At 49.1% G+C, this 22,967-nt stretch overlaps 1 protein-coding gene across 1 annotated transcript in view; it reads left to right on the forward strand.

Annotated features, from left to right (window-relative positions):
• ANO2 (anoctamin 2) overlaps window positions 1-22,967 on the forward strand; it is a 329,714-nt gene that overhangs the window by 301,786 nt on the left and 4,961 nt on the right. The window contains exons 21-23 of the mRNA XM_045554545.1: window positions 12,847-12,999; window positions 13,347-13,399; window positions 15,373-15,554. Coding sequence (XP_045410501.1) covers window positions 12,847-12,999; window positions 13,347-13,399; window positions 15,373-15,554 — 388 coding nt within the window. The remainder of the gene's footprint in view (window positions 1-12,846; window positions 13,000-13,346; window positions 13,400-15,372; window positions 15,555-22,967) is intronic.

Here is a 22,967-nt window from a genome sequence, read left to right on the forward strand (position 1 = left end):
GAGGATCGCTTGAGTCCAGGAAGCTGGAGGCTGCAGTGAGCTATGATCACACCAATGCACTTCAGCCTGGGTGACAGAGTGAGACCGTCTTTTAAGAAAAAACAGAGAGAGAGAGAATAAGGGTACCAATCTCCAAGACAAATCTAAGAATCATACTCAGAAGCTGGAGCTATAAACACTCTAAGATGTTTGTCCTTTCAGAGAACTCTAAGCCCTCGGGGCTCGACTTGACAAGTTTGGAATTTTAAATGGGTTCTTTTTGTCATCTGTTTATCTAAAACCACAAGCTTTAGTTCCTTTAGTCATCAAAAAAATAATCCTATTGTCTTCCTGCCTCAGGAATTCAATTATCCCCCTTAGAGCCTTTACTCAGCTTCTAAAATGCAACCAAAATGTCGAGGCCCTTTAGCTATGACTATGGATGATGAGATTCATTTCTTCTGTCACTCACACTGTTATTAGAGGAAATCTCATTTTTCTTAGTCCTGAGCTTATGGCCTGTTAACCCTAGTAGAGAGGGAAGTGAATCAGTGGTTGCATATTTCCTTATTCATTTTTTTGGGAGTGAAAGCCAGATAGTTACTTTGAAGGGCCAAGGACCCGCCGTCTCTCCTGCTCTCTGGAAATGTCCACCAGGGCCTGAAAGACTCACGCAGCTGAGGGGAATGCATGGGAAAGTCCCCGTTAGAGGCCAGGACATTAAAGTCCTTGCAGCCACATCTGCATTTTCTCATGAAATTGTGAGTTTGGACTTGTGGGTTCTGGAGAAATATCCATGAATTGGTTTAGACCCCGTCTTACTCTCCACGGCTTGCTTCCGACTCTGCGTCCACTCTGGCTGGGAGAGCCCTGCTCCGAGCGGTCCTGAGCGTTTTTATTCGTGGATCCTTAGCTCGCTGACTTTGCCTCGACTAAGCATTTTGGATTCTGATTTAAGCCCTCATCATTTCTCTTTGGAGTTACTGCAGTGCATCCTGATTTGTTGCCTTGCTTCCTTTTCACTCCTACTTCCTTCCCTCTTTCCTTCTCACTTTTTAGAATGGCTTTTTAAAAATGCATATTCTTTTTTTTTCCACTTAAAATCTGTCAATGCAACTGACTTCTTTTAAGATAAAGCTCACCCCCCCCCCCCCCAGGGCAGCCCACCAGGACATCCCTGAGCTGGCTCTTGTGCGGCCCTGTCACAGGCCCGTGTGTGTAGACCTGGTTGTGTCACACTTCCGTGTAGAGTGTGCCTGTGCGTCCTGCCTGCCTGCCTTACTGAGGTCGCACGGCCAGACACCTCTGCTCCTGGGAGCACGTTCTGACCGGCCCATCCTCAGTTGCTCTCCTCTTTGTACCTGAGCCCTTCCAAACATGTCAGTGCTTTGGGGACAGGAACTGTGTCTTATTCCTCCCTATCACAATACTCAGCACAGTTTCTGGAACCTAGTAAGTGCTCAGTAACATGTTTCTCGAATGGACGGCTCTGTACCTTCCCTTCCTTCAGCAGCAGAGAAAAAGAAAGCTCGCTTCTCTGAGTCTCCTGCTATGAGGGCCTCGCTCCTTTCTTTATAGGCAGCAATTTTCATCTCTCAAGACCAAGGTGAACATGTTTATTACCAGAGTTTCCCTCAAAGAAAAGTCACTTCTGGTTCTAATTTACTCCTCTCTCTTCGCGGACAAGCTGTTCCTGGGAGTGGACGGCGTGGAGGGCTCTCTCCGGACTGGGCTTCAGCTCCACTCCGACTCCACAGCCTTCCCTCGGAGGGCGGTGCTGTAGCTCGGGGTGGCGCCAGGCACTGGGGACAGAGACACAGACTGGGCCTGTGCCCGCCAGGGTGTCAGGGCCTGGTGGTGGAGAGAGAGGGGCAGACGGACGGTTACAGGAAAGGGCCTTGCTGCCCGAGAGAAGGGGTCGCCCACCTGTGCTTGTTTCAGAGCGGCCGGGTCTTTGCACGCACCGAACATCCTCGGGTCGCAGAGACACCCACTGAGGCAGAACGATCTCTGGGCCGGACACGGGGGGCTCGTCCCCCAGTTCCCGCCTCAGGGAAGGCTGAGGGAAGGGCTGGGAAGAGAATCCATCTCCGAGGAAACATTTCTAAGCTGTCCTGCCTGGGGAATTAGTTCCCATGACTGTTTTCCGAGTTCGCTACCGCACCCATGGCCCACCAGGCCGCAGGCCCCGCCGAGGAGCCCCGACCGCACTGCAGACCCCTGCGGGCCCGCAGCGTCTGGCCTCGGGCTCTGGGGGAGCTGCTCTCCCGTTCGCCTGCCCCACCTGCCGCAGGTGCTGCCTCGGCTTCATCCTCGACACGGCCACACGCACCCCCAGCGTCTCTGTACGCGGTTTACTCCCTCTGAGCCGTGGCGTGGTCACGGCCCCGCGTGGGAGCCCCCACGCTCCCCAGCGCGGACCGCGAGGAGAACCTTTCGCTGCACTCCACCCCAGGCCGTCGCGCCGCCGTCCAGCCGCACGCTCCGCCTCTGTCCCTGACCGCTCGCCCTGGGCTCCTCGGCTCCGGCAGTGCACGTTCGCTCAGCCAGCTCTTCCGCCACCTTCTCCGTGGAGCCCCGGCCCGAGGGTGCCGGGTGAGTGGCAGTTAGTCACAGGCCCTTTCTCGAACCGCTCTGCCTGCCCGTCTCTTTCCTCCTTCCTCAGAACCTAACCCCCGCCTCCCAGGGCCTCAGACAAGCTGCCTCCCAAGATAGAGCTGCCTCCTGGGCATCATTTCCAGAAGGCAGGTTCCTCCAACGGCAGGGCCTTGCCCGGCGCCCCCACAGCGTGGACACCAAAGACATGTGGGGGAAACTCGCGAAGGACTTGCCGAATAAACGAGGGCATCGTCCATCTGCCTTCCGCTCTCTCTTATCTGGGCGGTGGCCTCTCACGGTCTGGGAAGGCTGCGGTCAATTCTTATTTATTTATGGGCTGATAATCCCGTGAGTGGATTATCAAGAGAGGTGGTTGTCCTTGTTTCCGTTTCTCTGCTGCCGCCTCCTCCTTCTTCCATGTCCCCTCCCTGCACCCCTTCCTTCCTCTGCGCCACCCCCTTCCAGGCCTGCTCTGTGCTCCCTTCCAGCGAGGAGCCGGGGAAACAGCAGAAGGCACAGCGTGAACCTGTCTGTGCAGCTCACAGAGCAGCTCTGGGAAATAGCTTGGTGGAAGAGAAGTCTGAAGTCCACGGCAGATGTCAAAACCACCTTGGTGGCAATAGTTTCTGCTGTCCCCATGGATGACTGAGACTTGGTGATAGTCACCATACCACTATTTTCCGGCTTCTCTGCACCCTTGTCTTTGAAATAAAAGCCCTTCACGTCTGCCACCTAAATCTTTAGGTGACTGCTGTAGGGCAGAGTGAGCAGTATCTCTCCTTCCCCTGTGCCCAGGTGTCAGGTGAGACTCAGGTGTGAATCCAACTCTACCTTTATCTACCTGGCAGTGCGGCCTTGGGCATGACGTCTTATCCTCTCTCTGGGCTTCACTTTCTTCCTTGGCATTATAGGGAATTAGAACTAGAGGATGAGTCTGTCCCTGCAGTGATGCACTCACTGGTCTGTGGGCAAAGCCGATTGTGCAGTTTGTCACAAGTGTTAATAATGTACCACTGCTGGTGTTCTAGAAACATAAGGTAAAACAGAGTCATTGTCACCCCCACTTTCTCAGATTCCTAGATCTTTCTTTGCGTGAGAGAGCAGGGAAGTTTCAGCATGCACAAATGGAAGTGAGCGATGCACATCATCATTTTTCATTAGGTGTCTTGACAGGAATAAAGAGTTTTAGACTATGGGACCAGGTGCAGGGTCCCTTCCAGCGCTGACCTCCTGGGTATACATACTAGCTGAACAATGCACCTGAAGCCAGGAGGCCCAGGGGTGATGTGAGTTGCCTAAGGTTACCCCAATGGCTCATTAGTGGAATTGAAGCTAGATCCCCTTTCCAGATCATTCCACCAGAGAATTTCATCAGGGCCTGTAGGAAGTTGGGCTTTAGTGGAGGGGATGGGATGGAGTGAGGTTTTCTTGTTCCTTCCCAACTGACTAGGCCTCCCCCGTTCCAGAGGGCCCTTGTCTTGGACTTTGAACAAAAATGAGAGCAGTGAAACCAAAGCTGCCCACCGCCTCTGGTGTGCCTGACACGGTGATCCTGGGCCCTGCTCTCAGCTGTCAGCTTCCTTCCCGAGAGCCCGGGACCACCCATGCAGACAGGAAGTGCACTGAGCCCACTCCGGGCCTGTCAGTTGCAATGGCAGGGCAGTCAGCAGTCAGGCAGGCAGAGGGAGAGGTGTATTCTGTTCACGTTGCTCTAAGTGGAGCCGGAGCCAGCAGGCCTGGGGGGCGGCCGCGAGGTGAAGGGGCAGCTGGGAGCTGGGGAGGCTGCAGTCAGTGGAGCAGAGCAGGGCCAGTGGCAGCCACCTCTGAGCAGGGGTAGCTGGGGAGGGGCTGGCTCCAGACAAAGAGAAACCTGAGAGGGGGGATTAAGCGGCACAAACCTGCAAGGGGGGCAGGGAGTGTTCGAGGGAATCTCCAATATCAAACCGTTTTCCTGGAGAGCTTACTAAGAAGGACTTCAAGGCTAGCCTCCTGCTCCCCCATCTCTGAGGGGAGGAAAGAATGCTGGCCCAGGAGCCGCCGTGACATTAATCATCACTGTCCCGGACCCCAAAACAGGGCTTAAAAGCGCCTTTGCCGCAGGCCCCTCACAGCCCAGTCGTGGGGTTTTCCACAGGGCCCGAGGAGAGGAAATTCTTCAGCTGCATTAAGAGCTGCAAGCTTAAGAGCTCTGGACACTTGCAGAGTTTGACTTTTCCGGCAGAGCAGAGCTGGGCAGAAAGATGTAGGCCCAAATTTAATCCAGTAAGAGGAGTTTAGGGACAAGTTCCAAAAGAATCTCTTGATAAAGTTTTAACCACCATTTTATCGAGATAAATAAATGATGCAATTGTCAGTTTTTCTCACCTGAAGACCAGTGGTCTAGGTTCATGATGTTCATTAAATCGTGATGGAAGCTTCTGGAGAGTAAGAGATTCGTGTCTTATTCACAGCTCCTAAGCCACCTAAACACAGGGCATGACATACAGTAGGTGCTCAATAATCATTTGCTGAAGAAGGAAGAAGAATGAAAGAGGTGATCTTATAGTGAGGACCTTGAAGACAAAGTGACAGTTGGACTCTGCAGACATTGCCTTTCTTCAAAGCTCTCCAGATGCCCTTGCCGTATTGGTTTAGTCGGGATCGCTTGCCCCAGCCCTGGAGGTGTGAAGACTCCTTGTTTTGAAGTGCTTGCCATTAGGGGATGCTGTCCTCTTAAGAGCAGGTCTCCTATGGCAATATAAACTGAAGAACTTATAAAATCATCTGGGTAGTGCAGGCGAAATACCCATGTATTAGACAACTAACTGCTGCCCCAGTAATGTAATGCCCCAAAGTCTCGGTGGCTTAGAGCTGAGATAGAGGATAAGGAACAATGGAAATTACTGTCTCCAGAGATTACTGTGCATCCCACCCTGTCAATGATCAGGTAACAGTGGCCACCTATTAAGGAAAAAGTAGAATGGACTGAGGCTTTAGGTGGAGGGAGGACTTAGGTGATACCCAAGATTCCTTTCAACCCTGATATTCCTGGGTCAGGAAGGTAGGGACCACACTGTGTAATTTTAAAATTTACAACAGAGGCTGGATGTAAATGATGAGCTATTCTAGAATATCTGCAAAGCCATCAGCACTGAAGCCCACCTATTCTGCCACAGAGAACTCTAAGTATGTGCGCTATAAGCCAATGGCTCAAAGAACCAGGAAATTCCTTTCCCTGAGCCATCCTGTTTATACAAACTGAGTCATTCCAAAAGGTAATCAGCCTCCTGCCATCTTCTCCAAATGGCATGCAACACAGTTGAGGTAGCATCCAGGCCGGGTCCTGGTCCAGCATTTCTGGGAAGTAGGGTGACTCCCAGGTCATTGCTCTCCTTTTGCTTCTAAGGTACACGTTGTTGGCATTTTCTGCACTAGGGGTCCCTCCCCCATGCAGCTTTAAGAAAAAAGGCAGAGTCTATCTGGATACTGCACCTGCCTGTGGAGTGCAGAAGGCGTTTGCCCTGCAGGGATGCCTATGAAGGAAAGAAGGGAGGGCGGGCGGAAGGGGGAAGGGAAGGCAGTATTTTAGTCTAAACCTACACAGAACTGTACTGCCTTCCCATTTCTCTTCTTGCTCTAACAACCAGGAAGCTCAGAGTGAACTTTGTTCTTCAAACCCAGTGACATTATGGGTCCCCAGACTTTGCATATTTGTTTTGCCCTCTTTTCTGTGCTCTTGTTTCCTTTTTTCTAAAATCCCACAAACCTAACTGTATTTTCATTTTGTTGACTTTTGCACAGCCATTTGGGAAGATGTAGCAGAAAAGAAAAAAAGCAAACAAAGGTCCTCAGTACTCATTTGTTGCTTGGGAACTTCCAATCACGACTGGTTTCGCTGCCCCTCTGACGCACGCCCTGATGAGCACGGTGCAGACAGAGGGGCGGACGAGAGGGTGGAGGGTGGGAGGGAGGGTGAGCGAGTAACTGTCCCTCACACTCTCGTCTTGCAGGTGGATAAAGCAAACAGCCATGAGAAGGCCAGACTATTCACTTGTCCTTCCAGTAAACATTTACTGGAAATTCACGGGTCTGTTCTCTAGGAAGTGACTCTGAGGGTCTCACCAACTCAGTTCTCCCCTGCTTTTGATGTAGGCCTGGGGAAAAGAGGCACTGCGTCTCCTTTAAGCACAAAAACATAAAGAAAAGTCAGAGCCAAACATGCCTCACAGATCTGTCCCAGTGTTTCATTGCTTTGCACACAGTAAACTCCTAATACTTATGCTGTTACTTCAAGCCTGTCCCTTCCTGTTATGACTTCTCCAGGTTTCTGAATCAAGCCCGATCCATTGTGTAAACCCCAGGTGACTCCATGCAGATTGAAAGGGAATTCCACTTATTGTCTTTATTTCCTAAGTTGTTTGTGAATTTCCATCAGTGGATTTGCAGGAAGGATCTTAAACTCCCAGCATCCAGCAAACCTTCGTATCCCTCCTTTACTTGTTCTTCAAGTTAAGTAGAGAGATCACAAATTCTCTGAAGCCCCCAGGGCCTGCTGGTGAGAGGGAGTTACTCCTGCTCGGTGCTGCACAGCACTCCCGAGAATGCTCCCTTCTTGTGCTAACTCCCAAGACTGCCACGGTTTGCTTACATGTCCGTCTTCCCCACCGCAGACTGAGCCCTTGGAAGGATGACACAGTAATCTGCTCCTCTTTGTTTTGCAGCAATGACCACGGTGCCCAGTATATAGAATTTGCTCAGTAAACACTTGTTGAATGAATGAATGAATGAGTGGGTGGATGGTGAATGATGGACATTAAGAGCTCTCATATATTTCTGTCAAGCCTTCCTCTATTTTCCTAAATGACAGAGGCCCGTATTGAGGATCTAGTTCATGGTTTATCTCCTCACTATCTCTTCATATTTATGTGGTCGATCAACACAGCAGTTCTTTTTACACCAGATGCTGTCAGTGCAGAACACAGTTGGCTTCTCTTACCCTTAGAGAAAGGGATCATTGGGTACAGCCTTGAAATATGGGCTGATGAAATAAACAGTGATGACCTTCCCCTGCTATGCTTTTGCACAAGTGTTTATATTAATGGGCTGTTTCTAGCTGAATCTTTCAGTAACTGCCTCCTGAATGAGAAGACAAACTCATACCAGTGTGTCCCTCAATTAGAACATTGCATTGCTCATTAGTGGATCACAAAAAAGAGGATTATTATCATTATTATTATTATTTTAAAGACAGGGTCTCACTGTGTTGCCCAGGCTGAAGTGCAGTGGCTATCCACAGCACGATCCTAGCACACTACATTCTCCAACTCCTGGGTTTAAGTGGTCCTCCCGTCTCAGCCTCCTGAGTAGCTGGGACTACAAGCTTGCACCACCATGCCCAGCAAAAGGGAATTCTCAAGCCCTCAGTTTTCAATCCCTTTAAGCAGACTGTGTTGCTTTTATTAAACACTAGAAAATTTTTAAAAATTATAATCATTTTCATTAGATTAGACTCTCCTCACTGACTGCTTTTACTTCAACTGTCTTCAAAGTCTTCTGTGGAGGTTACAGCAGTGAGAATTATGGCAGGAGATGCTAATACTCCATCACCCTCTCTCCTCACTGTCATCAAGTACGATGCTTCTAGCTCGCACATTTCTGTTTTTTGCCTTGTGTGTGTGTGTTTCACAGCTGGTGAAAATATGTTCATGTTTATGGAGCAGATAATCTCTGGCATCTGCAGTGTGACAGGCGCCATGAAAGATGGTGAGGTCTCAGAAGAGAGGCTGGTGTGGTCCCTGGCCTCAAGGGGCTTCCATCTAGGGACAGGTCAGATGAACAGAGGGGCACGTGCAAGTCACTGTGGGAGCAGGGAGCGGTTCCCATGGCACCTAATTTCACCTGGGCGAGCTGGAGGGAAATGAGGGTGGAGAGTCTTCACAGAGAAGGTTGAGTTGAGCCTGAAAGATGAACAGAGCTTCACTCAGCAGACCAGGAGAGAAGGAAAATTAGAGACAGTAGTGGTATGTACTATGGCTCAGACATGTAGAAAACATGGTGAGTCTGGGGAATTACAAATGGTTTTGGAATGGTTGGAAAGCAGGCACAGCTGATTTCCAACATACCAGCTAAATATTTGCCCAGAGAACAGAACATGGGCCGGGAGGAAATGAATCTGGAAAAAATAAGTTAAAGTCAGATCACAAAAGGCCTTGAATGCCAGGTCAAGGGTCTGGACTTTTTCGTGGGAGGGTGGATATTTTCACTGAAGAATTTTAAATAAATGAGTGAAAAATCAGAGCTGTGTTTTATCTAGATCTTTTCCACCAAGCCTGGCCAATCCGTTCTACTCTACCTACTATACTGTTTGTCTTCTCTGAGCAGATTGTCCTGAAATGTCCTTGCAGGACGCCGTCTTGTTAACTTTAACCCACTTTTCCTTGTTATTTTAACCTAAGCCCAGGAAATCACCCGTGATTTAATTGTCTCCGGCATCAGGCAACACAGGGCTGGTGGTTATTCTAAAAGATCCCTGGCTGCTGCAGTGTGAGAAGAGAAAAAGCAACGGGGTTTATACCTAGGGGTATTTCCCCTCTTTGTGCTTCCAACTCAGCATTTCTGGAGCACTTTATAACTGGCTTTGTAAAGATTTGGTTGAAAACCAACGGAAGGATTTCTTCCTAATTGGCTCAGCCAGTTTTAATCTGTTCTTGGTCAGGGCAGGCTGGCTTCTATTACACACTGCGCGGAGGGTTTCCGGCATTACCCTTATCCTAGTGGAGGCTCGCTGTTTTCAGAAACAAATCTTGGTGTTGGTGAAGGCTGGTATCATCGTGTCCTCTAAGGTAAACCCATAAGGACTCCCATCTGATACAGCATTTTTGACCTTTGACTGAACAGAGCAAGTCTTGCATTTGGAATTTGCATGCTAGAGGGTTATGGTTTTATGTTTTTTCTCCCCAAGACAAAACAAAGCTTCCTATTTGTTTCTGCCTCTTTGGATTGAATCCCGGCAACGCTCAGGGTCCCCAGTGTGACAGGCAACACTTGCAGCCGTGGGACACTTGCAGAGAGGGGTGCTGCTGGCCCAGGACGCCCTGGAGTAACGGTGCGGGTAGGGGCATCTCGGCCTTTGCCCAGCCTACTCTGTTGAGGCTGCCCAGTGCTGAGCACGTGGACTTAATGTGAGATGAGACGTTTTGTTATGGGGTCATTAATAAGAGCCACCAGAGAGCATCAAGCCAGCACTGGACGATGTTCGTGTTGAGAGAAGAGGAACAACTGAGCCTGTGTCTGGAAGGTGAAAGAGCAAACCGTCAGGGCAGCCCTAGAGGACAGCGTCATGTCTGCCTCTGGAGTTCGTATGAAGAGAGAAGAGTAGTAAGTGGAGGGTCCCACTCTCTCCATCGTGCTGGAAGGATGTTGGCTTTCTGAGCACTGCTCGTGTGAGTGTGGTGAGGACACGCTGTATACATTTGCAATCATTCGGAAGTAAACTGTCCTCCTTCCTCCCCATCAGTCTCCTCGCCAAACCCTTGTTGAGGCTTTGGAGAGTTTACACAGTTCTGCTGGAGGAAGTCACTTACGATAAGAACGTTTGCCCTGTTGAACTGAGCCCATTAGAATCAAGAAGACAGACTTAGAACTCCATAAATAAGGATACATCCATATCAATACTTAAATACAGACATGCATTTTACAGGTTTTAGAAAACTAGTCTAACATCTGTTTTGCTTTCCTTGTTAATTCCATCCCCGTCCACCCCCCTGCTCTTTCCCCTACCCCTGACTCAAAAGTGAATTCCTCAGCAAAGCCTCATTTAAGAGATGCGATAGACCCTGCATTTTGAACTGGCTCCCAGAGCTTGCTTGGGATTTCTTCGCCCCTTCTCAATCCCTGCTGGCCAGCCGGCTCACCAGGTGGTCATTCCGAGGGCCCGACCTTGACAAATCTGTGCCTTCCAGTGCCAGTGTCCTGCCACCGACTGGCGCCTGCCAGTCTCCTAGGGCCTGCTGAGAACTTACTGGGCATCGAGGATGATGGTAGTGGACAGGGTTGTATCCGCAAGAGCAGTGACCCACAACTGGGGGCCAGGCAACTTGCCAAATTAAAAGCAGGTGGGCCAGGTAAAGTTCCATGCTTGTTGTCTTACTTGAAACTTCAAGTGCAGGGAAGGCTTATCCCTTCCTAAAAATATAATTTTTTTTTTTTCAGTTTGGGTCCTGGTTTTTCCTTCTTTATCGGAAGAGCCTACCATCTGGAAGCTTGTCTAAGAGAATGAGCATCGTAGCATTACCGCACATCAGACCTGCAGGGGAGTTAAACCAGTCCCTTCAATTTGTCAGTGAGGAGGGCGAGGCCATTGAGCGGAGAGGCTGGGCCACAGTTGGAAAGCTAGTTAGTAACATCCATGTCGGAAAGTTGGGTCTCCTGACTTTCAGTTAGTGTTTAAACCTGAAGTTTGTGTATTTTTAGCATATAAGTATCCGGCTGTACATGTTGACACTAATTCCAGTTAGAATACAATTGCACATAATAGGTAACATTTATTGAACAGTTACTATGTGTCAGTGTTCTAAGTGCATTATGTATGTAATGTCATTGACCCTTATGGAAACCCTATTCAGTGGGTATCATTTTTCCCAATTTACAGTCGAAGTACCTGAGGCTCAGAGAAATTTAATAACTTGCCCTTAGTATGTAGGGAAGTCCTATTAGACTGACTTTCCTGGGAGCAGGACTGTGTTTCCATCAGCAAATAGGTACCGAGCCCCTAGAGTGGACGGAGCTCTTGCCCTTCTGGTGAGACACAAAGATGCACGAGTAAATCAGTCACAGCAGTGCACAGTGATGCTGCCTCAGAGGCCTGGGCACAGGGTGGTGGGGGCTTCACAGGAGGGGTCACGGGCTTCCCCGAGGAGGTGGCATTGGGTGGTCTTGGGATGCATAGAGGGTTTCCAGCTGGAGAGAGGGTGCTTGTGTGCAGATGAATGGGAGGACCCGGTGTGGCAGGGAAAATCAAGAGAATGAGCGGTTCGAAGGCTGAGAAGGCAGGAGCACGATCCTTGTGGGGCAGATGTCTGGAGTTGAGGCCTGTTGGCAGCAGTTTGTAAAGTACCTGCATGCAAGCTGGGCATTTGGATTCTATTCAGTGAACAGAGGGGAGATAACAGGAATTTTTAGGAGCAAGGAGGTGACAAGATCAGATTACAGGGGCTGGTGCTGGCTGGACTCTAGCAGCCTGGCAGACTGTGACAAGAAAACCAGTCAGGAGGCTGTTGCAATGGTCTGGTAGGGCCCAGACTGATTCAGCTGCGGAGGGCACAGGCTGCCAACACACCTTTGCTCACAGTGCTCCCGGGCTTGGCATGTCTCTGATTCAGTCCTCCCAGAAATGGCAGGCCTGTCTTTCAAGACCACACTCAGGTGTTCCGTGTGGGGACTTCCCTCCGTCCCTGCCTTGGACAGACTTGAGCTCTCTGCGCCACGGATCTCCACGGCCACTGGCACGTCCTTGTTCTCCCCCGGCACACGCAAAACCTGCTGCGCATCTTTGTGCATGTTTATCCCTCCCCTCCAAACCTACCTCCTCGGAGGCAGGACCAGACCTTTGTCTCCTCAAATACTTGGCCCAGGGCCTGACACTGCGCCAGCTCGCGATAAATGTGTGCTGGGTGAATAAACTTTCTAAACAAAGGCAGTGACTTTAGACATGGGGAGAAGAGCACAAATTTGGAAGGCGGTTTTTAAAGTTATATCCAGGGTTGGCAAACTATGGCCCGCGGGCCAAATCCAACCTGCTCTATTTACTGCTTTTGTAAATAAAGTTTTTATTGGAATTGGGTGTGCCCGTTTGTTTATGTGCTGCCTATGGCTGCTTTCACTCTGCAAGGGCAGAGTTGAGTGGTTGTGACAAGACCATATAGCCTGTAAATCCAAAAACATTTACTCTGTGGCCCTTTACTGAGGAAGTCTGCCAACCTCAGGGGGATGTGAATGGGATTCGTGAACAGAGGTGAGAGGGACGCAAAGAGGTAAGACGTTGCCCTTCTCCTGTCTCTCCACCATGCCCCAGCCAGAGCTTTGCCCCTAGTGACGGCAGTGACCAGCAGACCTGCGGGTCCCGAGAGAGAAATGCGTGTGTGTGTGGTGCACGAGGAAAAGGCGGACTGAGAAATGCTAGCGTGGAAAAGAGGCCCCAGTGAGAAGGGACATGGGGCTGCGTGGCAGGGCAGGGTTGAGCTGAGCCCCGCTTTGCCCTGCTGACGCCTCTCCTGCCGTTCTCTCTCCCAGTCATCCAGTTTGGTTTCGTCACCCTCTTTGTGGCCTCCTTCCCGCTGGCACCTGTGTTTGCCCTCCTCAACAATGTCATTGAAGTGCGGCTTGATGCAAAGAAGTTCGTTACGGAGCTGCGGCGGCCTGACGCTGTGAGAACCAAAGACATTGGTATGTCCCCGGCTCAGAGGCCCCAGCAGGCTCATCTCCCTCCCACCATTCTGTCCCCTCCGGCCACCGTCACACAATGTCAGGAAAGCCCTTGCCTCTTCACCCCTTTGGGTTCCTCACCCTCATATCCTCGGTGCGGGGAGGTCTCCGGAGCCACGTTATTTTTCCTTTCTTGTGCCCCGAGCTTCCAGACGGGGGGCACCTCAGCCTTCCAGACAAGCCCGTTTCTGAGAAGCCCGGCCAACCTCCCCAGGGAACTTGCCTGCAAAACGTCACCTTGACCTGCAGCCTCGGCATCACTGGGCCAAGAGTGGGAGTGACCCAGACGCCCTTTTTCTGTCTCATAGGAATCTGGTTCGACATTCTGTCTGGAATCGGCAAGTTCTCTGTTATCAGCAACGTAAGTGCTCAATTCCTGACCCCCCTGCTCTGTAGGAAGTGCTTCCGGAGGACCTAAGGTCTTCAGAGCCGGAGCCCAGCCCTGTTACCCCCAGCCCTTTCCATTTGGAGCTTTACTTGAGACAGCCCCTGGTGCACACGTGCCTTGTAACTCACCATGCTGTCGCCAGAGCCGGCACTTTTATTTTTCATTTCACTGAGAGAAAGAAGGTAATTATCCACCAGACTGCATACCTTAGCCGTGAGAGTCAAAATCAGATCTTTCCTCAGAGCCAAGAATAATGAGGAAAGAATTCTACGTATCTATTCATCTCTTCCCTTTCTTACCCTACTCCTGAGTTAAACAATACCTGGAGCATTGCCCAGGCCACAGCTCCTAATTACGGTCCCTCCAAGTTGCCAAGGCGAAGTCTTAATTATCCCCGTGGACTCGGGCACTGCGCAGGTTAAGGTAGCACGCGGAAGAAGAGGGGTCTCACCTGTTGTGACCTCCTTAACTGCCTTGCCAGACGTGTCCACGTCGCAGAGGAAATCCTGCCGGGCACCAGCCAGCGTTTGCTTTTCTGTCGCAATCAGAATGGATGGTGGCCTGGCAGGGCCTCCTGCTCCACCTCCCGGGACAGGATCATTCAGCCCAGTGCACTCCCAGAAAGCCACGGCCCACTTCCCCTTGGGAGAGAAACACTGATTTGACGTTGCCCTCATTTCCTACTAAGAACACGAAAGATGGCTGGAGAGGTGTGAGGCGAGGTGGAGGAAATCAGCATTTTGAATGTTTTGATGCGGGAAGTGCACATTTTGAGGCTTAGAAATCAAGTGCCGTTTGGAAACCAGATCGGCAGCTACTCTGGACTTGCGTCTACTAGAAGAGAGGCCCTGAGTATTAACCACTTTCCATCTACAGAAAAGAGTGAGTGACACAAAGTGTTACTTCCCTGGCCTCTCTAAAGCTTGTTTATTTATCTGTAAAATGGGAGATGCCCTTTATTTATCTGTAAAATAGTACCCACCAAATAGGGATATTCTGGGAATTAAGTGGGATGCGAAAAGGACGTATAACCAGTGCTCAGTAAGTTGTAGCTGTGATTATTGTCAGTGTGTTGTTCATTCTCAAATATGGTTATGGCCATGCACACTCACGTATACCTTTACAAAACAATATCTAAGCCACATTTTTGTAAAGGCCTTTAATTGTGGGTGCAGAATACAGGATAAACACCTGCCAAAAAGATTTAAGATTTTCTTTGCAGAAAGTTCCTCCATGTTCAAACACACAACGATTCCTGTGTCATTTGGTTTGCTCTGGAGACATTTATGGAGCACTCAGATACTCCAGACTCTATGTTGGGTGTGTGCGGCTCCTTCTAGCAGGATCTATTCCCTTCCCCTCTGTGTCTCACTTTTCTTAAGTAAAATGGGTAAAGGAACAACTCCTATTTCATGATGTGCTAAAAAGTGTTGAGAGACAGTGGCCAAATTGAAGGAACCGTGGGACTGTACTCTCGGGAGTCCTGGCTTTCTGGTGTCACCCAGGGGCAGACGCACACGGCCATTCAGTTTCCTTGTCCATTGCCCTTAAGAAACACACTCAACACGACAGGCAATTTTCTTAGAAAATCGTGCTCTCTGTTTTGGCTTGGCCAACACCAGTGCCAATTCAAATGTCCTAGAGGTGGATTAATCCCTCCAGCACCAAGTGGTCCAAACTGGTTTAGTGTCCTTTGCTGCAGTGGTTGCAATTTCTTGACAGCCACTGTGTGGTGGATTTACTCATAGAAGGAGGAAAAGCCAGAAAACCCAGTGGCACAGGCTCAGGGACAGGGACCTGAGGGTGCTGCACGTGCCCCTGTGTCAATCAGAGCAGCTCCTCCTGATTGAGAGCCCAAGAGTGGACAGTCCCTCAGCCAAGTGGACCCTGTGGCTTCTGGACAGCATGTGTCCTGACTACTCAGTGCTGGCGATTCTGTCCCTCAGGCTTTTGTCATCGCCATCACCTCCGACTTTATCCCCCGCCTCGTGTACCAGTACTCCTATAGTCACAACGGGACTCTGCATGGCTTTGTCAACCACACCCTCTCCTTTTTCAACATCAGCCAGCTGAAGGAGGGAACGCAGCCGGAGAACTCACACTTTGACCAGGAGGTTCAATTCTGCAGGTAAAGTAACCTGCAGGCTAGATCCAAATAATTATTTGGATGACCTAGAATTCCAGTCATGTGCCACATAAGGACATTTCAGTCGGTGATGAACCACAACAGTGGTCCCATAAGATTATGCCCTATTTCTACTATACTTTTTCTATGTTTAGAGACACAAATACTTACCACTGTGTTCCGGTTGCCCACAGTATTCAGGGCAGTCAGATGCTGTGCACGTTAGTAGCGTAGGAGCAGTAGGCTAGACCTTCCAGCCTAGGTGTGCAGCAGGCCATACCGTCTAGGTGTGTGTAAGTGCATTCTGTGGTGCTCACACAATGACAAAGTGGCCTGAAGAGCATTTCTCAGAACATACCCCGTTGTTAAGTGACGTGTGACTATTTCTCCTTTTCTTCTGTCTCCTGCTTTCCCCATCATTGTAAATCAATTTCAATGAATCAACAAATATTTGTTGAGCACCTCTTGTTAGACACTATGGGACAGACAAAGAACTATACAGCCTTGTCCTCACCATCAGGGGGGTGATGATCTGGTTGGGAAGAAAACAAGCAGAACAGATAGGAAAGAGCAGATTATTCCGTGATCATATGAGCGCCGTGGGTGTTCAGAGGAGAGGGACTGCGGGCTTAAGGGGCTGCTGGAGTTGGAGGACGACAGGAAGAGCATTCTAGATGGGAGTCAGCACGGGCAAGTCGCAGGTGGGGTAAATGTGGAATGTTGGTGATGTAGTTAGCAAGGAGAGTGCTCGGAAGACACTAATGGGGACTGATACAGGAAGTACCACGATGCAGAAACTCCGAGGGTAGTACAAGCTGAAATGTTGTTGAATTTGAATACACAGGAGGAAGTACATAATGGGAAGTCCTGAAATCTGACAGGGATTTTAATGAGTGCAATAGGAAAATACTGGCCTGTTTAGTGTCGGGGAATGATAAGATAAAAGATAGGTTTGAGAGAATTGATCTGGTCTCAGAGAGGAAGGAGGGATGGAGCTGGGAGAGTCAGGAAGGCAGCTGGGCATAGACCGGGGTGGTGGAAGGAACCAAGAAGAAGGGAGAAGGTGAGCCATTTCATATAATAGGTTGCAAAGTTGGTGACAACAGACATGGGAGAGGCCGAGGTAAGAATGTCTCCGAAGTTTGGGCTGAAGTCAGGGGACTGAGAAATTGTGGTTCCACTGACAGGGACAGGGAAGATGCTAAGATTCTGACTTTATGGCAAATATGATGAATTTATTAATAATTGCAATCATGTTATATTTAAAATGGTGTTAGGAAATCCAAGAAACAATTTTCACCTAACTCCTAGACACACTAAACTGAAATTCTGGAGTGACCCAACTTAGCGTCATGATTGAAGGTCACCACAGGGTCACTGAAGCCAAGAAACAGAAAACTGTCTGCTGCTATTCACCGAAGAGGGCAAATAAAGAGAAGAAGAGCAGAGGGGAATAATTTATTTAACCCTTTGTACCTTGGTTGAATGGTACTCCCAATAAAGCTCATATGCCTCATATATTAACAAAACAGAATATTTGCCACAATAACAAAACCTAGAAGGAGGTATTGTGGGACCAATGTAGGGTTTTCTCGGAACATCTCCAACAATGTCTGCTGTAAAAGCTGCCGAGGTCCCCATGGAAACGGCAGTGTTCCAGCTGTGTTCGCAGCAGTGACGCCCCTGGGCGTGTCTGCCCTGCGTTCCCACAGGGCACACCTTGGTACCCGGGTCAGCCATTCGTGAGACAGCTGCTTATGAGACCACCGACGAGAGAGGACTAAGTGGTATTCCCAACTCAGATGGTGGAGCGAAATCCAATCCATTGTGTAAACAGAAGGGTACTCTGGCCCCAGGAACAACAACTTCAGGATTCAACTGTAGCCAACCAAGAAAAGATGAAAAACTAGGGACCAGACCCAAGAATGGATGAATAAATTTACTCACAGATAACAACTTATATCAGCCTAGATGTTGCAGGGTTTTCACATCTGGGGATATCAAGAGTTTGACTCTTGCACTGAAGTCATATTGCAGGCGGGTTTGCCACTAGACCACGCCCTGCCCAGGGGCTGTGTGTGTGCCTGGCATGCTAGACTGTCTGTCTGTGGTGTGGAGTTTGGTCTGCAGATCTGAAAGATGTAGTTCCATGGTACAGAGAGTCTGGGCCAGCTCTAGGCCTTTTCTAGTAGCATCTAGGTCTGTTCTTTGAGGGTCCATGAAGTCAGTCAACACGTTTGCATTAAACAAACGGACTGAAAAGTGAGAATTACAAAATCGTTTTTATACCTGGGATTGTGAAATCATCTTGTTGCAATTCCTCATTCTACGTAGAAACAAACAGGTTTAGAAAACTGAAGGGTTCTTTAAGATTATAGAGGTTTCTAGTGACAGACCCTGAACTACAGCTCACATCCGTGCAAGGGTGCAGGTCTCCACCTCCACGGGACTTGCTGTGTGGGGAAGCACGGCTCACGCTACCTGTGTTCTTAGTCAACCTGGAAGTACTTGTCTATCACAGAGCACCAAGAGTCTGACCTTGCGCCTTGCCCTTACCATCGACTCTTCCACTAACACTTATGAATATGCTTTCCCGATAAATCAGTGGCTTAACTGGCTTCAACAAGAAGGGACTTTAATGGTGCCCATAGCGTAAGCAGAAGGTAGGTTTAAAGGTAGGCAAGTTTTCTTTTAATTGAGTCTGCCCAAATCCAGTCTTTCTTCATCCCCCAACTCTACTTGGGTCAGTGTGGACTGTGCTGCAAGCTCCGCATGACTGCCAGCAGCCCTAGTGGGAAACCAGGGTGAACGAGCACCACTCAGCTGCCCAGGACACCAGGGTCATGAGTGTGCATAGATCTGGTTGAGCTTTCTTGTTTCTGCCTTCAAAGTCACTAGATTTCCGTCTGGCTGTACGGCTCTGGTGGCCTCCTCTCTACTGTTTCTATGTAAGTAGGCAGGATTATGTGACTGGCTGTGGCCCATTTTAGAAAAAATTCTGCCACTAAGTGGCAGAATTATCAGTGGGTACCAGTGTAGGAAGTATACTTTAATTCTACGTTTCTGCACAGAAAATTTATTTGCAGAAAATAAATCATCCCAAGATCATGCTGAAATGACTTTTGGAGCATCCATCATTTTCCCTACTCTCAGTACCTGTGAGGATCATAGGCTCATTATGCAGATAATTTTGAGACCCTACTGTAAGCGTGGCATTACCTATATGACAGTGAGCAAGACACAGTGCCTCCCTCAAGAAGTCTAAATGGCCTAAATGGAGCAGACGAGTAAGTAAACAAGCAATTATAATATAGCTCGAATAATTTACAGTAGGGTAACTGCCACGGGAGCCCTGAGAAGGGAGGCCCTGCACCTGACCAACCCGGAAGTAAGTGCTCAGGGAAGGTTTCAAGGGAGACGAAGCCTGAAGGATGAACAACGCAAGCGTGGCCGTAGAGATCATCTCGTTAAAACTCCTTGTTCTTATGGCCACACCGGTGTGTCTGGTAAGCAGGGGTGGGAGGGTGGTGGGCAGTGTGGCAGCAGGCTGGGGTGTCAGGTGGTGACAGAGGTCCAGGGAGAATGCTGTAGCCAGGGAGATAAGCCATGGAGAAGAGCCTGGAAGGAAAAATGAAGGCCAGGTCAGGGAGAGCAGCTGAGGTATGTGGGGTCTCTCCTAGGGCAACAGGGTACCATTGAGGGGCTCTTGGAGGACAGTGATGACACCGAGCTCTGACTACAGCGTGAAGACTGTTGGGTCACGCTGAGGGTTACGTTGACAATAAAGACGTGCCCTCCTCTGAAGTGCAGGCAGACGTCTGGAGTAGGGTCTGCCTGTGATCTAGACATAGTGCCTCAAAGAGGTGTGTTTTGGGGGCTACACGCTCTGGATCGATAAGAGCTGTGGATGGAAATCTCCACCTTATGTGGGCCCTGCCACTGCACGCTGTGCCAGCTTGTCTGGGTCCGTTCTCTGGGGGTTCGGAAGGTGAAGGCATCAGGCCCGCGGGTGCCTTCCTAAGCCAGGAGCTCAGACACTTGAGATACGAGAGGGAGCGGGGTGGGTGGGGGGAGAAGGAGGAGGAAGAGGAGGAGGAAAAGGAGGAAGAAAAGGAGGAGGAGGGACGATGATGGAGAAATATTGTGAGAAACAGAGGTAACTCTTCTGCTAGCTGCAGAGCTAGGATTTAAAACTGCTTCCATGGTGGGAAACGAAGTTTGCCCTGATTTTCTGGCAAATAGTGTTGGGAACTCAATGACCCTTCTTATTCTTAGCTTTCAGTGACCTCTGGAGATAAATGTGGTCAAATAAAACTGAGGTCTCGGGCTCCAGCCCAGCCTGGCCAGGGATAGAGGTATCTTAAAAATAGCAAAAAAAGTTAGGGCAAGTCTCCGGCTGCCCGTTTGAGATGCGTTCCCAGCATTTCTGGAGCAGCGTTTGCCCCAGCATTCTGACTGCCCCAGCAGGGCCGCTCCACAGTCCCGTGACATCAGTCTGCCGGCATGATTAGCGGCCATTTGACAGGGTCGAGGGGCCACCGCGTCCTGGAGGACGGATGTGGGCTTGGCCTCCTGGCCCAGCTGGAAGGGAGCGGAGGGTCTGGTCCCAGAGCTGGAGGAGCTGCCTGGGCGTGGCTGGGCGGAATCTGGCTGGAGGCGCTGAGCATCTGGAACGGCACCTGTGCCTGGCTCCCACCAGCTCTCCCTGCAGGGCCGGAGCGTCCACACCCAAGTCCTGGGCAGAGCTGGAAGAGGTGAGCTCCCTTCCAGCCCTGGCTGCTCCCGTCTGCTCCCCGCTGAAACCAGAGGCAGAGTGGCTTTTCCGGGTGTTGGTCTTCTGATCTTTGTCAACCGCTGCCTTGACATGGTCCTCATTAGTTCCTGATTGCTGCCGGTACTGCTTTCTTTGTGAAAGGCCAGTTTCAGAAGGCAGTTTTAAGAGCTCAGATGGTATGAAAATATTGTATGTAATTGTGTTCACATTAATATGACATTAATTTATACTAGGGCTATTTAAAAAAGATTTTTTTATATGCCACTGTTTGGAGTTAAGAAATACATTTCATAACTGATTCACTGTATAACAAAAGCTCATGAAAAAACCACTACCGATAGTTGATGACCAATCCCTCAGTGGGTTGCGTTAGCCCACAGTGATTTTGTACGGTGATGAGCTGTGGCAGATGTCACCAGCACTAGTCACCTTGAAAGTGAGGACAGGATGGGGACATCTGAGCCAGGAGTTTCTCTCTTCTCTCTCTAGACCTCAGTTTCCCTATTTGTAAAAATGGGAGATTTGGAATAAAGAATCTTCAAAGGTTCTTTTCTGCTTTTTAAAAAAAATTCATACATATTTAATGACACATGTAATACATTAGTCTATTCTGACACAAAGTTTAGACGTGCCAGGTACCCACTCCAGCTCTGTTCCGCCTCCACCCAACCCTGCCCAGCCCTAGGCATCTTCCCTACAGAACATGTGGCACTGATGTGGGAATCTTTTCCAGACATTTGTCTGTTTGTTAACATAGTAGGAGCTTGTACTTTAAGGTATTGTTCCATGGGTTTGTTTTATAATAATGAAATACATTCTGAGTTAATGGGAACCTTATTTATCACATTGAGTTGAATTTATACTCAATGTGATTTTTTGCAAAGTTAGAACAATCTAGATAAAATATTAATATAATTTTAAAGCTAAAATATAATTTTGATTTTTATACCAGTTTCTTTTGTTATATGAGTCTGTCCAAGTTAACACTTTGTTTGAAATTTTGTAATTTTGTTTGAAAGCTTAGTATAAAAATGTATTTGGATCAACTGAATATTGCCATTAATTACATTCTTCTTTTAAATCATGAACTTCTTTATTATAACAGTGATTTCACAGACACATGCTGCGTATGGATATAATAGCAAAAGAAACGTCTCTCTTCTCAGCCCCAACCCCCAGCCATTTGCTCTCGGAAGAAACCATTGTGTTAATTTTCTGTGGAAGCCTCCATTCATGTGTATCGTCTTGTTTAATTCTCACTATGTCTTCCTGTAACATTCAGTGTACACACACACACACACACACGCACACGCACACACCTATTCATCTATTCCTGGTTGAGGGTCCTTTATGTACTTAGCACTGGGTTACACATTTTGGTAGTTCCACTTTATGGGTCATGACGCCGAGGTTCGGAAATGTGAACTAACTTACTCTGGGCAGTTAGTCAGCAGCACAGCCCCTCCAAGTGCAGACTTGCTTTTTAGACATTCTAGTTGTCTCATTATTGAAAGTCTCTCCTTATTAGAAGACTCAGGAGAACTCTCAAAATTAATGTTAAACCTCAAGGAAAATGAAGAAGGACTAGAGGGGTGAGGGTGACATCTAGGAATGCCCCTAAAATGGTATCCCTGAAGCTAAATCCCTGCTTCCCTCTGGGAGCCACAGCCAGCAGATGCAGGGAGCCGACCTGGCATGGGGCTGCACCCTGTGCTGTGACCACTCAGTGGGACTTTGGGGGTCCCAGGTTCCCCAGGCCAGGGGAGCAGGTCTGGTGTGGAGCCCAGAAATGGACCAGAAGTTCTACTGCCCAGGGTGCAGGGCCTCCACCCACCAGCCTGCAGCTTGCCCGTCTCACGCTAGTTGCCTGAACGTGGGTCCTGCAAGAAGCCCCGTGCAGTTGTGTCATCGGCTGACTCTTTGATCTGCATCAGTATCATGGAAAACTTGGAGCATTTAGTGCTTGAGTGCGCAAAAATCCTCCTGGAAAGCCAGGAGGAAGTGGGAGCAGTGGTCTATGTGCTCTGCCCTCTCTTAACAGAAGAGGCGTATTTCACAAGCAACCCTCAGTAAAATGAGAAAGAATAGCTCCCATGTATTGGGCTCCTCTGCTGTGCCAGGTAGTGTGCTGAGTGCTTTGTGCTGACGCCACAGCTTCAGAGCCACTCTGTGAGATGGAAGGTTCTGGCCTGTTTTGTAGATGAGGACGCTGGGCAACAGAAGATTAGGTAACTTGCGGGAGGACAGAACTACAGTGGTGGAGGTGGCATTCAAACCCTCCCCTGCTGACTCTAACGCACAAACTCGTGTCCATGCTAAGCTCTGGGCTTAGGGACAAAACACACCGTTATCACAGTGGTGGGAATGATTAAGTCCATCTGCCACTCTGTCTTTTATGAACATTTGTGTTCTTAAAGCAATTTATCTCTTTACTGAGTGTCTTAGTTACTTGGCAAGCCTGACTTCTTAGGGTGAAATTGAAAAACAATTATGAAATCTGAACTTGCATTGGGTTGTAAACAACCACTCATTTGCCTGGTAGCAGAGGCTTACCGGAATCAGTGTTTTTCAAACTAGGAATTATGGTTCATTAGTGAATCATAAAATCACTTTAGTGGGTCATGATCAGCATTGTAAAGAAT

This window comes from Lemur catta, chromosome 6 (genome assembly GCF_020740605.2).
Source record: "Lemur catta isolate mLemCat1 chromosome 6, mLemCat1.pri, whole genome shotgun sequence".
Classification (NCBI taxonomy): domain Eukaryota; kingdom Metazoa; phylum Chordata; class Mammalia; order Primates; family Lemuridae; genus Lemur; species Lemur catta.